Source organism: Coregonus clupeaformis, unplaced genomic scaffold (genome assembly GCF_020615455.1).
Source record: "Coregonus clupeaformis isolate EN_2021a unplaced genomic scaffold, ASM2061545v1 scaf0028, whole genome shotgun sequence".
NCBI lineage: Eukaryota > Metazoa > Chordata > Actinopteri > Salmoniformes > Salmonidae > Coregonus > Coregonus clupeaformis.
In genome coordinates this window covers 1146676-1166744 of record NW_025533483.1, presented here as the reverse complement: position 1 = coordinate 1166744, position 20069 = coordinate 1146676, and the positions used below count along the sequence as shown (strand labels likewise).

Here is a 20069-nt window from a genome sequence, read left to right as displayed (position 1 = left end):
CACACAAACACCCACAGACTCACACTAACACCCACCGACTCACACTAAAACCCACACACTCACACTAACACCCTCACACTAACACCCACACACTAACACCCACACACTCACAATAACACCCACACACAAAAACACCCACAGACTCACACTAACACCCACGGACTAACACCCACAGTCTCACACAAACACCCACAGTCTCACACTAACACCCACAGACTCACTCTAACACCCACAGACTCACACTAACACCCACAGACTCACACTAACACCCACACACAATAACACCCACAGACTCACACTAACACCCACGGACTAACACCCACAGTCTCACACTAACACCCACAGACTCACACAAACACCCACAGACTCACACTAACACCCACAGACTCACACTAACACCCACAGACTCACACTAACACCCACAGACTCACACTAACACCCACATACTCAAATACACACACACCAACACTTTTATTACACTATTATTATTTATCCTGCTACCAGTGTCTTTCTCCTAACCCCTGGCGCAGTGGTCTAAGGCACTGCATCGCAGTGCTAGCTGTGCCACTAGAGATCCTGGTTCGAATCCAGGCTCTGTCGTAGCCGGCCGCGACCGGGAGACCCATGGGGCGGCGCACAATTGGCCCAGCGTCGTCCAGGGTAGGGGAGGGAATGGCCGGCAGGGGATGTAGCTCAGTTGGTAGAGCATGGCGTTTGCAACGCCAGGGTTGTGGGTTCGATAAAATAATGTATGTGCTAACTGTAAGTCGCTCTGGATAAGAGCGTCTGCTAAATGACTAAAATGTAAAATGTAAAATGTACAAACAGTATCTACCAGTGTCTTTTTCCTAACCCCTGGCTACATGTACAAACAGTATCTACCAGTGTCTTTCTCTGCAAATTTGGTACTGACCCTGACCCAGACCCTGACCCAGACCCAGACCCAGACCCAGACCCTGTATATAGCTTCCTCTTTTATTTATTATTTCTCTTGTTTGTTATTAAATGTTTGTTTTTAGTTTTTTGTAATAGTTCTACTATTTTGATATTGAATACTGCGCTGTTGGGTAGGGCTTGCAAGTTAAGCATTTCACTGTACTTGTGCATGTGACAAATTCAACTTGAATTGCGCAAAAATGTTAGCAGTCAGACGTCCACCAGCGGGTGGTCCCTAAAACACACCACGCCGAATGAACGGCAGACAGATGGCAGATGAACGGTAGAGCAACATTCACTGCTGTGTGTGGTCTTTAACTCAGACTCCTGTCTGTCTGTCTGTCTCCCTACCAGGGCGGTTGATAACCAGGTGTACGTGGCCACAGCTTCCCCTGCCAGAGATGAGACAGCCTCCTACGTGGCCTGGGGTCACAGCACTGTCGTTAGCCCCTGGTGAGTACTAGAGAGCCTGGGGTCACAGCACTGTCGTTAGCCCCTGGTGAGTACTAGAGAGCCTTGGGTCACAGCACTGTCATTAGCCCCTGGTGAGTACTAAGGAGAGTCTGGGGTCACAGCACTGTCGTTAGCCCCTGGTGAGTACTAGAGAGCCTGGGGTCACAGCACTGTCGTTAGCCCCTGGTGAGTACTAAGGAGAGTCTGGGGTCACAGCACTGTCGTTAGCCCCTGGTGAGTACTAGAGAGCCTGGGGGTCACAGCACTGTCGTTAGCCCCTGGTGAGTACTAAGGAGAGCCTGGGGTCACAGGTCGTTAGCCCCTGGTGAGTACTAGAGAGCCTGGGGTCACAGCACTGTCGTTAGCCCCTGGTGAGTACTAGAGAGCCTGGGGTCACAGCACTGTCGTTAGCCCCTGGTGAGTACTAGAGAGCCTGGGGTCACAGCACTGTCGTTAGCCCCTGGTGAGTACTAAGGAGAGTCTGGGGTCACAGCACTGTCGTTAGCCCCTGGTGAGTACTAGAGAGCCTGGGGTCACAGCACTGTCGTTAGCCCCTGGTGAGTACTAAGGAGAGTCTGGGGTCACAGCACTGTCGTTAGCCCCTGGTGAGTACTAGAGAGCCTGGGGTCACAGCACTGTCGTTAGCCCCTGGTGAGTACTAAGGAGAGCCTGGGGTCACAGCACTGTCGTTAGCCCCTGGTGAGTACTAAGGAGAGCCTGGGGTCACAGCACTGTCGTTAGCCCCTGGTGAGTACTAGACAGCCTGGGGTCACAGCACTGTCGTTAGCCCCTGGTGAGTACTAGACAGCTTGGGGTCACAGCACTGTCGTTAGCCCCTGGTGAGTACTAGAGAGCCTGGGGTCACAGCACTGTCGTTAGCCCCTGGTGAGTACTAAGGAGAGTCTGGGGTCACAGCACTGTCGTTAGCCCCTGGTGAGTACTAGAGAGCCTGGGGTCACAGCACTGTTGTTAGCCCCTGGTGAGTACTAGACAGCCTGGGGTCACAGCACTGTCGTTAGCCCCTGGTGAGTACTAGAGAGCCTGGGGTCACAGCACTGTCGTTAGCCCCTGGTGAGTACTAGAGAGCCTGGGGTCACAGCACTGTCGTTAGCCCCTGGTGAGTACTAGAGAGCCTGGGGTCACAGCACTGTCGTTAGCCCCTGGTGAGTACTAAGGAGAGTCTGGGGTCACAGCACTGTCGTTAGCCCCTGGTGAGTACTAGAGAGCCTGGGGTCACAGCACTGTCGTTAGCCCCTGGTGAGTACTAAGGAGAGCCTGGGGTCACAGGTCGTTAGCCCCTGGTGAGTACTAGAGAGCCTGGGGTCACAGCACTGTCGTTAGCCCCTGGTGAGTACTAGAGAGCCTGGGGTCACAGCACTGTCGTTAGCCCCTGGTGAGTACTAGAGAGCCTGGGGTCACAGCACTGTCGTTAGCCCCTGGTGAGTACTAAGGAGAGTCTGGGGTCACAGCACTGTCGTTAGCCCCTGGTGAGTACTAGAGAGCCTGGGGTCACAGCACTGTCGTTAGCCCCTGGTGAGTACTAAGGAGAGTCTGGGGTCACAGCACTGTCGTTAGCCCCTGGTGAGTACTAGAGAGCCTGGGGTCACAGCACTGTCGTTAGCCCCTGGTGAGTACTAAGGAGAGCCTGGGGTCACAGCACTGTCGTTAGCCCCTGGTGAGTACTAAGGAGAGCCTGGGGTCACAGCACTGTCGTTAGCCCCTGGTGAGTACTAGACAGCCTGGGGTCACAGCACTGTCGTTAGCCCCTGGTGAGTACTAGACAGCTTGGGGTCACAGCACTGTCGTTAGCCCCTGGTGAGTACTAGAGAGCCTGGGGTCACAGCACTGTCGTTAGCCCCTGGTGAGTACTAAGGAGAGTCTGGGGTCACAGCACTGTCGTTAGCCCCTGGTGAGTACTAGAGAGCCTGGGGTCACAGCACTGTTGTTAGCCCCTGGTGAGTACTAGACAGCCTGGGGTCACAGCACTGTCGTTAGCCCCTGGTGAGTACTAGAGAGCCTGGGGTCACAGCACTGTCGTTAGCCCCTGGTGAGTACTAGAGAGCCTGGGGTCACAGCACTGTCGTTAGCCCCTGGTGAGTACTAGAGAGCCTGGGGTCACAGCACTGTTGTTAGCCCCTGGTGAGTACTAGACAGCCTGGGGTCACAGCACTGTTGTTAGCCCCTGGTGAGTACTAGAGAGCCTAGGGTCACAGCACTGTCGTTAGCCCCTGGTGAGTACTAAGGAGAGTCTGGGGTCACAGCACTGTCGTTAGCCCCTGGTGAGTACTAGAGAGCCTGGGGTCACAGCACTGTCGTTAGCCCCTGGTGAGTACTAGAGAGCCTGGGGTCACAGCACTGTTGTTAGCCCCTGGTGAGTACTAGAGAGCCTAGGGTCACAGCACTGTCGTTAGCCCCTGGTGAGTACTAAGGAGAGTCTGGGGTCACAGCACTGTCGTTAGCCCCTGGTGAGTACTAGAGAGCCTGGGGTCACAGCACTGTTGTTAGCCCCTGGTGAGTACTAGACAGCCTGGGGTCACAGCACTGTCGTTAGCCCCTGGTGAGTACTAGACAGCCTGGGGTCACAGCACTGTCGTTAGCCCCTGGTGAGTACTAAGGAGAGCCTGGGGTCACAGCACTGTCGTTAGCCCCTGGTGAGTACTAGAGAGCCTGGGGTCACAGCACTGTCGTTAGCCCCTGGTGAGTACTAGAGAGCCTGGGGTCACAGCACTGTCGTTAGCCCCTGGTGAGTACTAGAGAGCCTGGGGTCACAGCACTGTCGTTAGCCCCTGGTGAGTACTAAGGAGAGCCTGGGGGTCACAGCACTGTCGTTAGCCCTGGTGAGTACTAAGGAGAGCCTGGGGTCACAGCACTGTCGTTAGCCCCTGGTGAGTACTAGAGAGCCTGGGGTCACAGCACTGTCGTTAGCCCCTGGTGAGTACTAAGGAGAGTCTGGGGTCACAGCACTGTCGTTAGCCCCTGGTGAGTACTAGACAGCACATACTGTAGTGTGTAATGCCACGTGCAGTGTCTGTAATCACACTGTATTTCCTGTAGGTGCCAATATTTTTTCTCTCTGTGGTTTTCACATTGCCATGGAGGCCAGTCATGTCCTGTGTACAGAATGTGTTTTATTGGATGTGTGATGTGATTGAAAGCATTTATAACGGTAACATCTATCATGACAGGGGAGAGGTGATATCTAAGGCAGGGTCTGAAGAGGCTGTTGTTTACGCAGACATTGGTGAGTGGTGCCAGAGTGGTCCTAAACCTCTTTGTGAGTGGTTCAGTGTGGTTGAGTGGTCCTTAACCTCTTTGTGAGTGGTTCAGTGTGGTTGAGTGGTCCTTAACCTCTTTGTGAGTGGTTCAGTGTGGTTGAGTGGTCCTAAACCTCTTTGTGAGTGGTTCAGTGTGGTTGAGTGGTCCTTAACCTCTTTGTGAGTTGTTCAGTGTGGTTGAGTGGTCCTAAACCTCTTTGTGAGTGGTTCAGTGTGGTTGAGTGGTCCTAAACCTCTTTGTGAGTGGTTCAGTGTGGTTGAGTGGTCCTTAACCTCTTTGTGAGTGGTTCAGTGTGGTTGAGTGGTCCTTAACCTCTTTGTGAGTGGTTCAGTGTGGTTGAGTGTTCCTTAACCTCTTTGTGAGTGGTTTAGTGTGGTTGAGTGGTGCTTAACCTCTTTGTGAGTGGTCAGTGTGGTTGAGTGGTCCTTAACCTCTTTGTGAGTTGTTCAGTGTGGTTGAGTGGCCCTTAACCTCTTTGTGAGTGGTTCAGTGTGGTTGAGTGGTCCTAAACCTCTTTGTGAGTGGTTCAGTGTGGTTGAGTGGTCCTAAACCTCTTTGTGAGTGGTTCAGTGTGGTTGAGTGGTCCTAAACCTCTTTGTGAGTGGTTCCGTGTGGTTGAGTGGTCCTAAATCTCTTGTGACTAATGTAACTGTAGTTTGAGCCAGCACTATTGTCCACTGTGACTAACGTAACTGTAGTTTGAGCCAGCACTAATATCCACTGTGACTAAAGTAACTGTAGTTTGAGCCAGCACTATTATCCACTGTGACTAACGTAACTGTAGTTTGAGCCAGCACTATTGTCCACTGTGACTAACGTAACTGTAGTTTGAGCCAGCACTAATATCCACTGTGACTAAAGTAACTGTAGTTTGAGCCAGCACTATTATCCACTGTGACTAACGTAACTGTAGTTTGAGCCAGCACTATTATCCACTGTGACTAACGTAACTGTAGTTTGAACCAGCACTAATATCCACTGTGACTAATGTAACTGTAGTTTGAGCCAGCACTAATATCCATTGTGACTAACGTAACTGTAGTTTGAGCCAGCACTAATATCCACTGTGACTAACGTACCTGTAGTTTGAGCCAGCACTATTATCCACTGTGACTAACGTAACTGTAGTTTGAACCAGCACTAATATCCACTGTGACTAACGTAACTGTAGTTTGAGCCAGCACTAATATCCATTGTGACTAACGTAACTGTAGATTGAGCCAGCACTAATGTCCACTGTGACTAACGTAACTGTAGTTTGAGCCAGCACTAATATCCACTGTGACTAACGTAACTGTAGTTTGAGCCAGCACTATTATCCACTGTGACTAACGTAACTGTAGTTTGAGCCAGCACTATTATCCACTGTGACTAATGTAACTGTAGTTTGAGCCAGCACTAATATCCACTGTGACTAACGTAACTGTAGTTTGAGCCAGCACTAATATCCACTGTGACTAACGTAACTGTAGTTTGAGCCAGCACTATTATCCACTGTGACTAACGTAACTGTAGTTTGAGCCAGCACTATTATCCACTGTGACTAACGTAACTGTAGTTTGAACCATCACTAATATCCACTGTGACTAATGTAACTGTAGTTTGAGCCAGCACTAATATCCGTTGGACTAACGTAACTGTAGATTGAGCCAGCACTAATGTCCACTGTGACTAACGTAACTGTAGATTGAGCCAGCACTAATATCCACTGTGACTAACGTAACTGTAGTTTGAGCCAGCACTAATATCCATTGTGACTAACGTAACTGTAGTTTGAACCAGCACTAATATCCACTGTGACTAATGTAACTGTAGTTTGAGCCAGCACTAATATCCACTGTGACTAACGTAACTGTAGTTTGAGCCAGCACTAATATCCATTGACTAATGTAACTGTAGTTTGAACCAGCACTAATATCCACTGTGACTAACGTAACTGTAGTTTGAACCAGCACTAATATCCACTGTGACTAACGTAACTGTAGTTTGAGCCAGCACTATTATCCACTGTGACTAATGTAACTGTAGTTTGAGCCAGCACTAATATCCACTGTGACTAACGTAACTGTAGTTTGAGCCAGCACTAATATCCATTGACTAATGTAGCTGTAGTTTGAGCCAGCACTATTATCCATTGACTAATGTAGCTGTAGTTTGAGCCAGCACTAATATCCATTGACTAATGTAGCTGTAGTTTGAGCCAGCACTAATATCCATTGACTAATGTAGCTGTAGTTTGAGCCAGCACTATTATCCACTGTGACTAACGTAACTGTAGTTTGAGCCAGCACTAATATCCACTGTGACTAACGTAACTGTAGTTTGAGCCAGCACTAATATCCATTGACTAATGTAGCTGTAGTTTGAGCCAGCACTATTATCCATTGACTAATGTAGCTGTAGTTTGAGCCAGCACTAATATCCATTGACTAATGTAGCTGTAGTTTGAGCCAGCACTAATATCCACTGTGACTAACGTAACTGTAGTTTGAGCCAGCACTATTATCCATTGACTAATGTAGCTGTAGTTTGAGCCAGCACTAATATCCATTGACTAATGTAACTGTAGTTTGAACCAGCACTAATATCCACTGTGACTAACGTAACTGTAGTTTGAACCAGCACTAATATCCATTGACTAATGTAGCTGTAGTTTGAGCCAGCACTAATATCCATTGACTAATGTAACTGTAGTTTGAACCAGCACTATTATCCATTGACTAATGTAGCTGTAGTTTGAGCCAGCACTAATATCCACTGTGACTAACGTAACTGTAGTTTGAGCCAGCACTAATATCCACTGTGACTAACGTAACTGTAGTTTGAGCCAGCACTAATATCCATTGTGACTAACGTAACTGTAGTTTGAACCAGCACTAATATCCACTGTGACTAACGTAACTGTAGTTTGAGCCAGCACTAATATCCATTGTGACTAACGTAACTGTAGTTTGAGCCAGCACTATTATCCACTGTGACTAACGTAACTGTAGTTTGAGCCAGCACTATTATCCATTGTGACTAATGTAACTGTAGTTTGAGCCAGCACTAACATCCACTGTGACTAACGTAACTGTAGTTTGAGCCAGCACTAACATCCACTGTGACTAACGTAACTGTAGTTTGAGCCAGCACTAATATCCATTGTGACTAACGTAACTGTAGTTTGAACCAGCACTAATATCCACTGTGACTAACGTAACTGTAGTTTGAACCAGCACTAATATCCACCGTGACTAACGTAACTGTAGTTTGAGCCAGCACTAATATCCATTGTGACTAACGTAACTGTAGTTTGAGCCAGCACTAATATCCACTGTGACTAATGTAACTGTAGTTTGAGCCAGCACTAATATCCACTGTGACTAATGTAACTGTAGTTTGAGCCAGCACTATTATCCATTGACTAATGTAACTGTAATTTGAGCCAGCACTATTATCCATTGACTAATGTAACTGTAGTTTGAACCAGCACTAATATCCATTGACTAATGTAACTGTAATTTGAGCCAGCACTATTATCCATTGACTAATGTAGCTGTAGTTTGAACCAGCACTAATATCCATTGACTAATGTAGCTGTAGTTTGAGCCAGCACTAATATCCATTGACTAATGTAGCTGTAGTTTGAACCAGCACTATTATCCATTGACTAATGTAGCTGTAGTTTGAACCAGCACTATTATCCATTGACTAATGTAGCTGTAGTTTGAACCAGCACTAATATCCACTGTGACTAACGTAACTGTAGTTTGAACCAGCACTAATATCCACTGTGACTAACGTAACTGTCAGTTTGAACCAGCACTAATATCCACTGTGACTAACGTAACTGTAGTTTGAGCCAGCACTAATATCCATTGTGACTAACGTAACTGTAGTTTGAGCCAGCACTAATATCCACTGTGACTAACGTAACTGTAGTTTGAACCAGCACTAATATCCACTGTGACTAACGTAACTGTAGTTTGAGCCAGCACTAATATCCATTGTGACTAACGTAACTGTAGTTTGAACCAGCACTAATATCCACTGTGACTAACGTAACTGTAGTTTGAACCAGCACTAATATCCACTGTGACTAACGTAACTGTAGTTTCGAACCAGCACTAATATCCACTGTGACTAACGTAACTGTAGTTTGAGCCAGCACTAATATCCACTGTGACTAACGTAACTGTAGTTTGAGCCAGCACTAATATCCACTGTGACTAATGTAGCTGTAGTTTGAACCAGCACTAATATCCACTGTGACTAACGTAACTGTAGTTTGAACCAGCACTAATATCCACTGTGACTAACGTAACTGTAGTTTGAGCCAGCACTAATATCCATTGACTAATGTAACTGTAGTTTGAACCAGCACTAATATCCACTGTGACTAACGTAACTGTAGTTTGAACCAGCACTAATATCCACTGTGACTAACGTAACTGTAGTTTGAGCCAGCACTATTATCCACTGTGACTAATGTAACTGTAGTTTGAGCCAGCACTAATATCCACTGTGACTAATGTAACTGTAGTTTGAGCCAGCACTAATATCCACTGTGACTAATGTAACTGTAGTTTGAGCCAGCACTATTATCCATTGACTAATGTAACTGTAATTTGAGCCAGCACTATTATCCATTGACTAATGTAGCTGTAGTTTGAGCCAGCACTATTATCCATTGACTAATGTAACTGTAATTTGAGCCAGCACTAATATCCACTGTGACTAACGTAACTGTAGTTTGAACCAGCACTAATATCCATTGACTAATGTAGCTGTAGTTTGAGCCAGCACTAATATCCATTGACTAATGTAACTGTAGTTTGAACCAGCACTATTATCCATTGACTAATGTAGCTGTAGTTTGAGCCAGCACTAATATCCACTGTGACTAACGTAACTGTAGTTTGAGCCAGCACTAATATCCACTGTGACTAACGTAACTGTAGTTTGAGCCAGCACTAATATCCATTGTGACTAACGTAACTGTAGTTTGAACCAGCACTAATATCCACTGTGACTAACGTAACTGTAGTTTGAGCCAGCACTAATATCCATTGTGACTAACGTAACTGTAGTTTGAGCCAGCACTATTATCCACTGTGACTAACGTAACTGTAGTTTGAGCCAGCACTATTATCCATTGTGACTAATGTAACTGTAGTTTGAGCCAGCACTAACATCCACTGTGACTAACGTAACTGTAGTTTGAGCCAGCACTAACATCCACTGTGACTAACGTAACTGTAGTTTGAGCCAGCACTAATATCCATTGTGACTAACGTAACTGTAGTTTGAACCAGCACTAATATCCACTGTGACTAACGTAACTGTAGTTTGAACCAGCACTAATATCCACTGTGACTAACGTAACTGTAGTTTGAGCCAGCACTAATATCCATTGTGACTAACGTAACTGTAGTTTGAGCCAGCACTAATATCCACTGTGACTAATGTAACTGTAGTTTGAGCCAGCACTAATATCCACTGTGACTAATGTAACTGTAGTTTGAGCCAGCACTATTATCCATTGACTAATGTAACTGTAATTTGAGCCAGCACTATTATCCATTGACTAATGTAACTGTAGTTTGAACCAGCACTAATATCCATTGACTAATGTAACTGTAATTTGAGCCAGCACTATTATCCATTGACTAATGTAGCTGTAGTTTGAACCAGCACTAATATCCATTGACTAATGTAGCTGTAGTTTGAGCCAGCACTAATATCCATTGACTAATGTAGCTGTAGTTTGAACCAGCACTATTATCCATTGACTAATGTAGCTGTAGTTTGAACCAGCACTATTATCCATTGACTAATGTAGCTGTAGTTTGAACCAGCACTAATATCCACTGTGACTAACGTAACTGTAGTTTGAACCAGCACTAATATCCACTGTGACTAACGTAACTGTAGTTTGAACCAGCACTAATATCCACTGTGACTAACGTAACTGTAGTTTGAGCCAGCACTAATATCCATTGTGACTAACGTGAACTGTAGTTTGAGCCAGCACTAATATCCACTGTGACTAACGTAACTGTAGTTTGAACCAGCACTAATATCCACTGTGACTAACGTAACTGTAGTTTGAGCCAGCACTAATATCCATTGTGACTAACGTAACTGTAGTTTGAACCAGCACTAATATCCACTGTGACTAACGTAACTGTAGTTTGAACCAGCACTAATATCCACTGTGACTAACGTAACTGTAGTTTGAACCAGCACTAATATCCACTGTGACTAACGTAACTGTAGTTTGAGCCAGCACTAATATCCACTGTGACTAACGTAACTGTAGTTTGAGCCAGCACTAATATCCACTGTGACTAATGTAGCTGTAGTTTGAACCAGCACTAATATCCACTGTGACTAACGTAACTGTAGTTTGAACCAGCACTAATATCCACTGTGACTAACGTAACTGTAGTTTGAGCCAGCACTAATATCCACTGTGACTAATGTAGCTGTAGTTTGAACCAGCACTAATATCCACTGTGACTAACGTAACTGTAGTTTGAACCAGCACTAATATCCACTGTGACTAACGTAACTGTAGTTTGAGCCAGCACTAATATCCATTGACTAATGTAACTGTAGTTTGAACCAGCACTAATATCCACTGTGACTAACGTAACTGTAGTTTGAACCAGCACTAATATCCACTGTGACTAACGTAACTGTAGTTTGAGCCAGCACTATTATCCACTGTGACTAATGTAACTGTAGTTTGAGCCAGCACTAATATCCACTGTGACTAATGTAACTGTAGTTTGAGCCAGCACTAATATCCACTGTGACTAATGTAACTGTAGTTTGAGCCAGCACTATTATCCATTGACTAATGTAACTGTAATTTGAGCCAGCACTATTATCCATTGACTAATGTAGCTGTGAGTTTGAGCCAGCACTATTATCCATTGACTAATGTAACTGTAATTTGAGCCAGCACTAATATCCACTGTGACTAACGTAACTGTAGTTTGAACCAGCACTAATATCCATTGACTAATGTAGCTGTAGTTTGAGCCAGCACTAATATCCATTGACTAATGTAACTGTAGTTTGAACCAGCACTATTATCCATTGACTAATGTAGCTGTAGTTTGAGCCAGCACTAATATCCACTGTGACTAACGTAACTGTAGTTTGAGCCAGCACTAATATCCACTGTGACTAACGTAACTGTAGTTTGAGCCAGCACTAATATCCATTGTGACTAACGTAACTGTAGTTTGAACCAGCACTAATATCCACTGTGACTAACGTAACTGTAGTTTGAGCCAGCACTAATATCCATTGTGACTAACGTAACTGTAGTTTGAGCCAGCACTATTATCCACTGTGACTAACGTAACTGTAGTTTGAGCCAGCACTATTATCCATTGTGACTAATGTAACTGTAGTTTGAGCCAAGCACTAACATCCACTGTGACTAACGTAACTGTAGTTTGAGCCAGCACTAACATCCACTGTGACTAACGTAACTGTAGTTTGAGCCAGCACTAATATCCATTGTGACTAACGTAACTGTAGTTTGAACCAGCACTAATATCCACTGTGACTAACGTAACTGTAGTTTGAACCAGCACTAATATCCACTGCTGACTAACGTAACTGTAGTTTGAGCCAGCACTAATATCCATTGTGACTAACGTAACTGTAGTTTGAGCCAGCACTAATATCCACTGTGACTAATGTAACTGTAGTTTGAGCCAGCACTAATATCCACTGTGACTAATGTAACTGTAGTTTGAGCCAGCACTATTATCCATTGACTAATGTAACTGTAATTTGAGCCAGCACTATTATCCATTGACTAATGTAACTGTAGTTTGAACCAGCACTAATATCCATTGACTAATGTAACTGTAATTTGAGCCAGCACTATTATCCATTGACTAATGTGGCTGTAGTTTGAACCAGCACTAATATCCATTGACTAATGTAGCTGTAGTTTGAGCCAGCACTAATATCCATTGACTAATGTAGCTGTAGTTTGAACCAGCACTATTATCCAGTGACTAATGTAGCTGTAGTTTGAACCAGCACTATTATCCATTGACTAATGTAGCTGTAGTTTGAACCAGCACTAATATCCACTGTGACTAACGTAACTGTAGTTTGAACCAGCACTAATATCCACTGTGACTAACGTAACTGTAGTTTGAACCAGCACTAATATCCACTGTGACTAACGTAACTGTAGTTTGAGCCAGCACTAATATCCATTGTGACTAACGTAACTGTAGTTTGAGCCAGCACTAATATCCACTGTGACTAACGTAACTGTAGTTTGAACCAGCACTAATATCCACTGTGACTAACGTAACTGTAGTTTGAGCCAGCACTAATATCCATTGTGACTAACGTAACTGTAGTTTGAACCAGCACTAATATCCACTGTGACTAACGTAACTGTAGTTTGAACCAGCACTAATATCCACTGTGACTAACGTAACTGTAGTTTGAACCAGCACTAATATCCACTGTGACTAACGTAACTGTAGTTTGAGCCAGCACTAATATCCACTGTGACTAACGTAACTGTAGTTTGAGCCAGCACTAATATCCACTGTGACTAATGTAGCTGTAGTTTGAACCAGCACTAATATCCACTGTGACTAACGTAACTGTAGTTTGAACCAGCACTAATATCCACTGTGACTAACGTAACTGTAGTTTGAGCCAGCACTAATATCCATTGACTAATGTAACTGTAGTTTGAACCAGCACTAATATCCACTGTGACTAACGTAACTGTAGTTTGAGCCAGCACTATTATCCATTGACTAATGTAACTGTAATTTGAGCCAGCACTATTATCCATTGACTAATGTAGCTGTAGTTTGAGCCAGCACTATTATCCATTGACTAATGTAACTGTAATTTGAGCCAGCACTATTATCCATTGACTAATGTAGCTGTAGTTTGAACCAGCACTAATATCCATTGACTAATGTAGCTGTAGTTTGAGCCAGCACTAATATCCATTGACTAATGTAGCTGTAGTTTGAACCAGCACTATTATCCATTGACTAATGTAGCTGTAGTTTGAACCAGCACTAATATCCACTGTGACTAATGTAGCTGTAGTTTGAACCAGCACTAATATCCACTGTGACTAACGTAACTGTAGTTTGAACCAGCACTAATATCCACTGTGACTAACGTAACTGTAGTTTGAGCCAGCACTAATATCCATTGACTAATGTAGCTGTAGTTTGAGCCAGCACTAATATCCATTGACTAATGTAGCTGTAGTTTGAGCCAGCACTAATATCCATTGTGACTAACGTAACTGTAGTTTGAGCCAGCACTAATATCCATTGTGACTAACGTAACTGTAGTTTGAGCCAGCACTAATATCCACTGTGACTAACGTAACTGTAGTTTGAACCAGCACTAATATCCACTGTGACTAACGTAACTGTAGTTTGAGCCAGCACTAATATCCATTGTGACTAACGTAACTGTAGTTTGAACCAGCACTAATATCCACTGTGACTAACGTAACTGTAGTTTGAACCAGCACTAATATCCACTGTGACTAACGTAACTGTAGTTTGAACCAGCACTAATATCCACTGTGACTAACGTAACTGTAGTTTGAGCCAGCACTAATATCCACTGTGACTAACGTAACTGTAGTTTGAGCCAGCACTAATATCCATTGACTAATGTAGCTGTAGTTTGAGCCAGCACTAATATCCACTGTGACTAACGTAGCTGTGGTTTGAACCAGCACTAATATCCACTGTGACTAACGTAACTGTAGTTTGAACCAGCACTAATATCCACTGTGACTAACGTAACTGTAGTTTGAGCCAGCACTAATATCCATTGACTAATGTAACTGTAGTTTGAACCAGCACTAATATCCACTGTGACTAACGTAACTGTAGTTTGAACCAGCACTAATATCCACTGTGACTAACGTAACTGTAGTTTGAGCCAGCACTATTATCCACTGTGACTAATGTAACTGTAGTTTGAGCCAGCACTAATATCCACTGTGACTAACGTAACTGTAGTTTGAGCCAGCACTAATATCCATTGACTAATGTAGCTGTAGTTTGAGCCAGCACTATTATCCATTGACTAATGTAGCTGTAGTTTGAGCCAGCACTAATATCCATTGACTAATGTAGCTGTAGTTTGAGCCAGCACTAATATCCATTGACTAATGTAGCTGTAGTTTGAGCCAGCACTATTATCCACTGTGACTAAAGTAACTGTAGTTTGAGCCAGCACTAATATCCACTGTGACTAACGTAACTGTAGTTTGAGCCAGCACTAATATCCAGTGACTAATGTAGCTGTAGTTTGAGCCAGCACTATTATCCATTGACTAATGTAGCTGTAGTTTGAGCCAGCACTAATATCCATTGACTAATGTAGCTGTAGTTTGAGCCAGCACTAATATCCACTGTGACTAACGTAACTGTAGTTTGAGCCAGCACTATTATCCATTGACTAATGTAGCTGTAGTTTTGAGCCAGCACTAATATCCATTGACTAATGTAACTGTAGTTTGAACCAGCACTAATATCCACTGTGACTAACGTAACTGTAGTTTGAACCAGCACTAATATCCATTGACTAATGTAGCTGTAGTTTGAGCCAGCACTAATATCCATTGACTAATGTAACTGTAGTTTGAACCAGCACTATTATCCATTGACTAATGTAGCTGTAGTTTGAGCCAGCACTAATATCCACTGTGACTAACGTAACTGTAGTTTGAGCCAGCACTAATATCCACTGTGACTAACGTAACTGTAGTTTGAGCCAGCACTAATATCCATTGTGACTAACGTAACTGTAGTTTGAACCAGCACTAATATCCACTGTGACTAACGTAACTGTAGTTTGAGCCAGCACTAATATCCATTGTGACTAACGTAACTGTAGTTTGAGCCAGCACTATTATCCACTGTGACTAACGAACTGTAGTTTGAGCCAGCACTATTATCCATTGTGACTAATGTAACTGTAGTTTGAGCCAGCACTAACATCCACTGTGACTAACGTAACTGTAGTTTGAGCCAGCACTAACATCCACTGTGACTAACGTAACTGTAGTTTGAGCCAGCACTAATATCCATTGTGACTAACGTAACTGTAGTTTGAACCAGCACTAATATCCACTGTGACTAACGTAACTGTAGTTTGAACCAGCACTAATATCCACTGTGACTAACGTAACTGTAGTTTGAGCCAGCACTAATATCCATTGTGACTAACGTAACTGTAGTTTGAGCCAGCACTAATATCCACTGTGACTAATGTAACTGTAGTTTGAGCCAGCACTAATATCCACTGTGACTAATGTAACTGTAGTTTGAGCCAGCACCATATTATCCATTGACTAATGTAACTGTAATTTGAGCCAGCACTATTATCCATTGACTAATGTAACTGTAGTTTGAACCAGCACTAATATCCATTGACTAATGTAACTGTAATTTGAGCCAGCACTATTATCCATTGACTAATGTGGCTGTAGTTTGAACCAGCACTAATATCCATTGACTAATGTAGCTGTAGTTTGAGCCAGCACTAATATCCATTGACTAATGTAGCTGTAGTTTGAACCAGCACTATTATCCATTGACTAATGTAGCTGTAGTTTGAACCAGCACTATTATCCATTGACTAATGTAGCTGTAGTTTGAACCAGCACTAATATCCACTGTGACTAACGTAACTGTAGTTTGAACCAGCACTAATATCCACTGTGACTAACGTAACTGTAGTTTGAACCAGCACTAATATCCACTGTGACTAACGTAACTGTAGTTTGAGCCAGCACTAATATCCATTGTGACTAACGTAACTGTAGTTTGAGCCAGCACTAATATCCACTGTGACTAACGTAACTGTAGTTTGAACCAGCACTAATATCCACTGTGACTAACGTAACTGTAGTTTGAGCCAGCACTAATATCCATTGTGACTAACGTAACTGTAGTTTGAACCAGCACTAATATCCACTGTGACTAACGTAACTGTAGTTTGAACCAGCACTAATATCCACTGTGACTAACGTGAACTGTAGTTTGAACCAGCACTAATATCCACTGTGACTAACGTAACTGTAGTTTGAGCCAGCACTAATATCCACTGTGACTAACGTAACTTTGTAGTTTGAGCCAGCACTAATATCCACTGTGACTAATGTAGCTGTAGTTTGAACCAGCACTAATATCCACATGTGACTAACGTAACTGTAGTTTGAACCAGCACTAATATCCACTGTGACTAACGTAACTGTAGTTTGAGCCAGCACTAATATCCATTGACTAATGTAACTGTAGTTTGAACCAGCACTAATATCCACTGTGACTAACGTAACTGTAGTTTGAACCAGCACTAATATCCACTGTGACTAACGTAACTGTAGTTTGAGCCAGCACTATTATCCACTGTGACTAATGTAACTGTAGTTTGAGCCAGCACTAATATCCACTGTGACTAATGTAACTGTAGTTTGAACCAGCACTAATATCCACTGTGACTAACGTAACTGTAGTTTGAGCCAGCACTATTATCCACTGTGACTAATGTAACTGTAGTTTGAGCCAGCACTAATATCCACTGTGACTAATGTAACTGTAGTTTGAGCCAGCACTAATATCCACTGTGACTAATGTAACTGTAGTTTGAGCCAGCACTATTATCCATCGACTAATGTAACTGTAATTTGAGCCAGCACTATTATCCATTGACTAATGTAGCTGTAGTTTGAGCCAGCACTATTATCCATTGACTAATGTAACTGTAATTTGAGCCAGCACTATTATCCATTGACTAATGTAGCTGTAGTTTGAACCAGCACTAATATCCATTGACTAATGTAGCTGTAGTTTGAGCCAGCACTAATATCCATTGACTAATGTAGCTGTAGTTTGAACCAGCACTATTATCCATTGACTAATGTAGCTGTAGTTTGAACCAGCACTAATATCCACTGTGACTAATGTAGCTGTAGTTTGAACCAGCACTAATATCCACTGTGACTAACGTAACTGTAGTTTGAACCAGCACTAATATCCACTGTGACTAACGTAACTGTAGTTTGAGCCAGCACTAATATCCATTGACTAATGTAGCTGTAGTTTGAGCCAGCACTAATATCCATTGACTAATGTAGCTGTAGTTTGAGCCAGCACTAATATCCATTGACTAATGTAGCTGTAGTTTGAGCCAGCACTAATATCCATTGACTAATGTAGCTGTAGTTTGAGCCAGCACTAATATCCATTGACTAATGTAGCTGTAGTTTGAGCCAGCACTAATATCCATTGACTAATGTAGCTGTAGTTTGAGCCAGCACTAATATCCATTGACTAATGTAGCTGTAGTTTGAGCCAGCACTAATATCCATTGACTAATGTAGCTGTAGTTTGAGCCAGCACTAATATCCATTGACTAATGTAGCTGTAGTTCACTTTAGCTTATCAGTGTCCTGACCTCTCCCTATGTTGTCTGTGCGTTTTTTCAGACCTGCAGTATTTGGCCAACGTTCGTCAACAGATCCCCATCACAGCCCAACGCCGCAGTGACATCTACACAGTGAACGCAGTGCAGGAGGGATGAACTTTAACCCCTGAACCCTGACCTCTTAGCTATGATACAAACTGAGCCAATCTGAGCCAATCAGGAGTTACAGTAAACAGACCTGTCTATTCTTGGTGTGAAACACATGCCTCTGTAATGTGGAGAAATTGATGGATGAAGAATATGAGTGTTGGCTACACAGCTGTTCGTGCCTACAATACATGATTCAGCTGTGACTGACAATGCAGTAGTAGTAGTAGTAGCAGTAGCAGTAGCAGTAGTAGTGGTGGTAGTGGTAGTAGTAGTAGTAGTAGGAGTAGTAGTAGTAGTAGTAGTAGTAGTAATAGTAGCAGCAGCAGTAGTAGTAGTAGTAGTAGTAGTAGTGGTAGTAGTAGTAGTAGTAGTAGTAGTAGCGGTAGTAGTAGTAGTAGTAGTAGTAGTAGTAGCAGCAGAAGCTGTGGAATCAGTGAGATATTCTGTCACAATCACTAATCACTAATCAGTAAATGCAGTCAGAGGTGATTTTGAAGGTGTGTGTAATAAAGCACATCATCTTAGATGGACCCATCTTACACCACAGGATGCCCTCTAATTTACACAAAGCTTTATATTCTTTGTATAACACGTCTCATCAGTTCCCAAATCTACATTCAAATAAATCTAGTTGAATTCAATTCATTTTTGCCAAGAAATACTCCTTGTGTCTGCTCTGTTGTTCTCCTTGTTCTGTGAGTTAGACAGACAACCTGGTTTAAAACATCAGCTATTCTGACCATCACCAGTGGCTGTTGACTATTTCAAAGTAATGACAAATAATAATATGCCATTTAGCAGATGCTTTTTCTTTTGTTAAATTTTTTGTGTATGGGTGCTCCCGGGGAATCGAACCCACTACCTTGGCGTTACAAGTGCTGTGCTCTACCAGCTGAGCTACAGATGACCACAAATAATCTCAAGCTGTTTCAATCTCTTCATCATGACAAGATCAAAACACGTCAACCATACAGACGAGATGAGATACATCACAACTGGTTTGTCTCTTCTTTTATTGCTGCAGGAAACACTTATCTGTCTATAACAAAGATCCTTATTGCTGCAAGAGGTATTGACTGACCTTCATGTCTTAAAGTACGGTAATGATGGACTGTCGTTTCTCTTTGCTTATTTGAGCTGTTCTTGCCATAATATGGACTTGGTCTTTTACTAAATAGGGCTATCTTCTGTATACCCCCCCTACCTTGCCACAACACAACTGATTGGCTCAAATGCATTAAGAAGGAAAAAAATTCCACAAATTAACTTTTAAGAAGGCACACCTGTTCATTTTTGTATTTGTATTTATTAAGGATCCCCGTTAGCTGCGGCCAAGGCAGCAGCTACTCTTGGTGACTACCTCATGAAGCTGGTTGAGAGAATGCCAAGAGTGTGCAAAGCTGTCATCAAGGCAAAGGGTGGCTATTTGAAGAATCTCAAACATAAAATATATTTAGATTTTTTTAAACACTTCTTTGGTTACTACATGATTCCATATGTGTTATTTCATAGTTTTGATGTCTTCACTATTATTCTACAATGTAAAAAAATAGAAAAAATAAAGAAAAACCCTTGAATGAGTAGGTGTGTCCAAACTTTTGACTGGTAGTGTATGTATGTATATATGTACAGTGAGGGAAAAAATGTATTTGATCCCCTGATGATTTTGTATGTTTGCCCACTGACAAAGAAATGATCAGTCTATCATTTTAATGGTAGGTTTATTTGAACAGTGAGAGACAGAATAACAACAACAAAATCCAGAAAAACGCATGTCAAAAATGTTATAAATTGATTTGCATTTT

At 43.0% G+C, this 20069-nt stretch overlaps 1 protein-coding gene across 1 annotated transcript in view; it reads left to right on the top strand.

The window, feature by feature from the left end:
* Nucleotides 1–18905, top strand: part of nit2 (nitrilase family, member 2) — a 38707-nt gene extending 19802 nt beyond the window's left edge. The window contains exons 8-10 of the mRNA XM_041889513.2: nt 1291–1389; nt 4575–4630; nt 18176–18905. Coding sequence (XP_041745447.1) covers nt 1291–1389; nt 4575–4630; nt 18176–18270 — 250 coding nt within the window. The 3' untranslated portion in view covers nt 18271–18905. The remainder of the gene's footprint in view (nt 1–1290; nt 1390–4574; nt 4631–18175) is intronic.
* The last annotated feature ends 1164 nt before the right edge of the window (nt 18906–20069 follow it).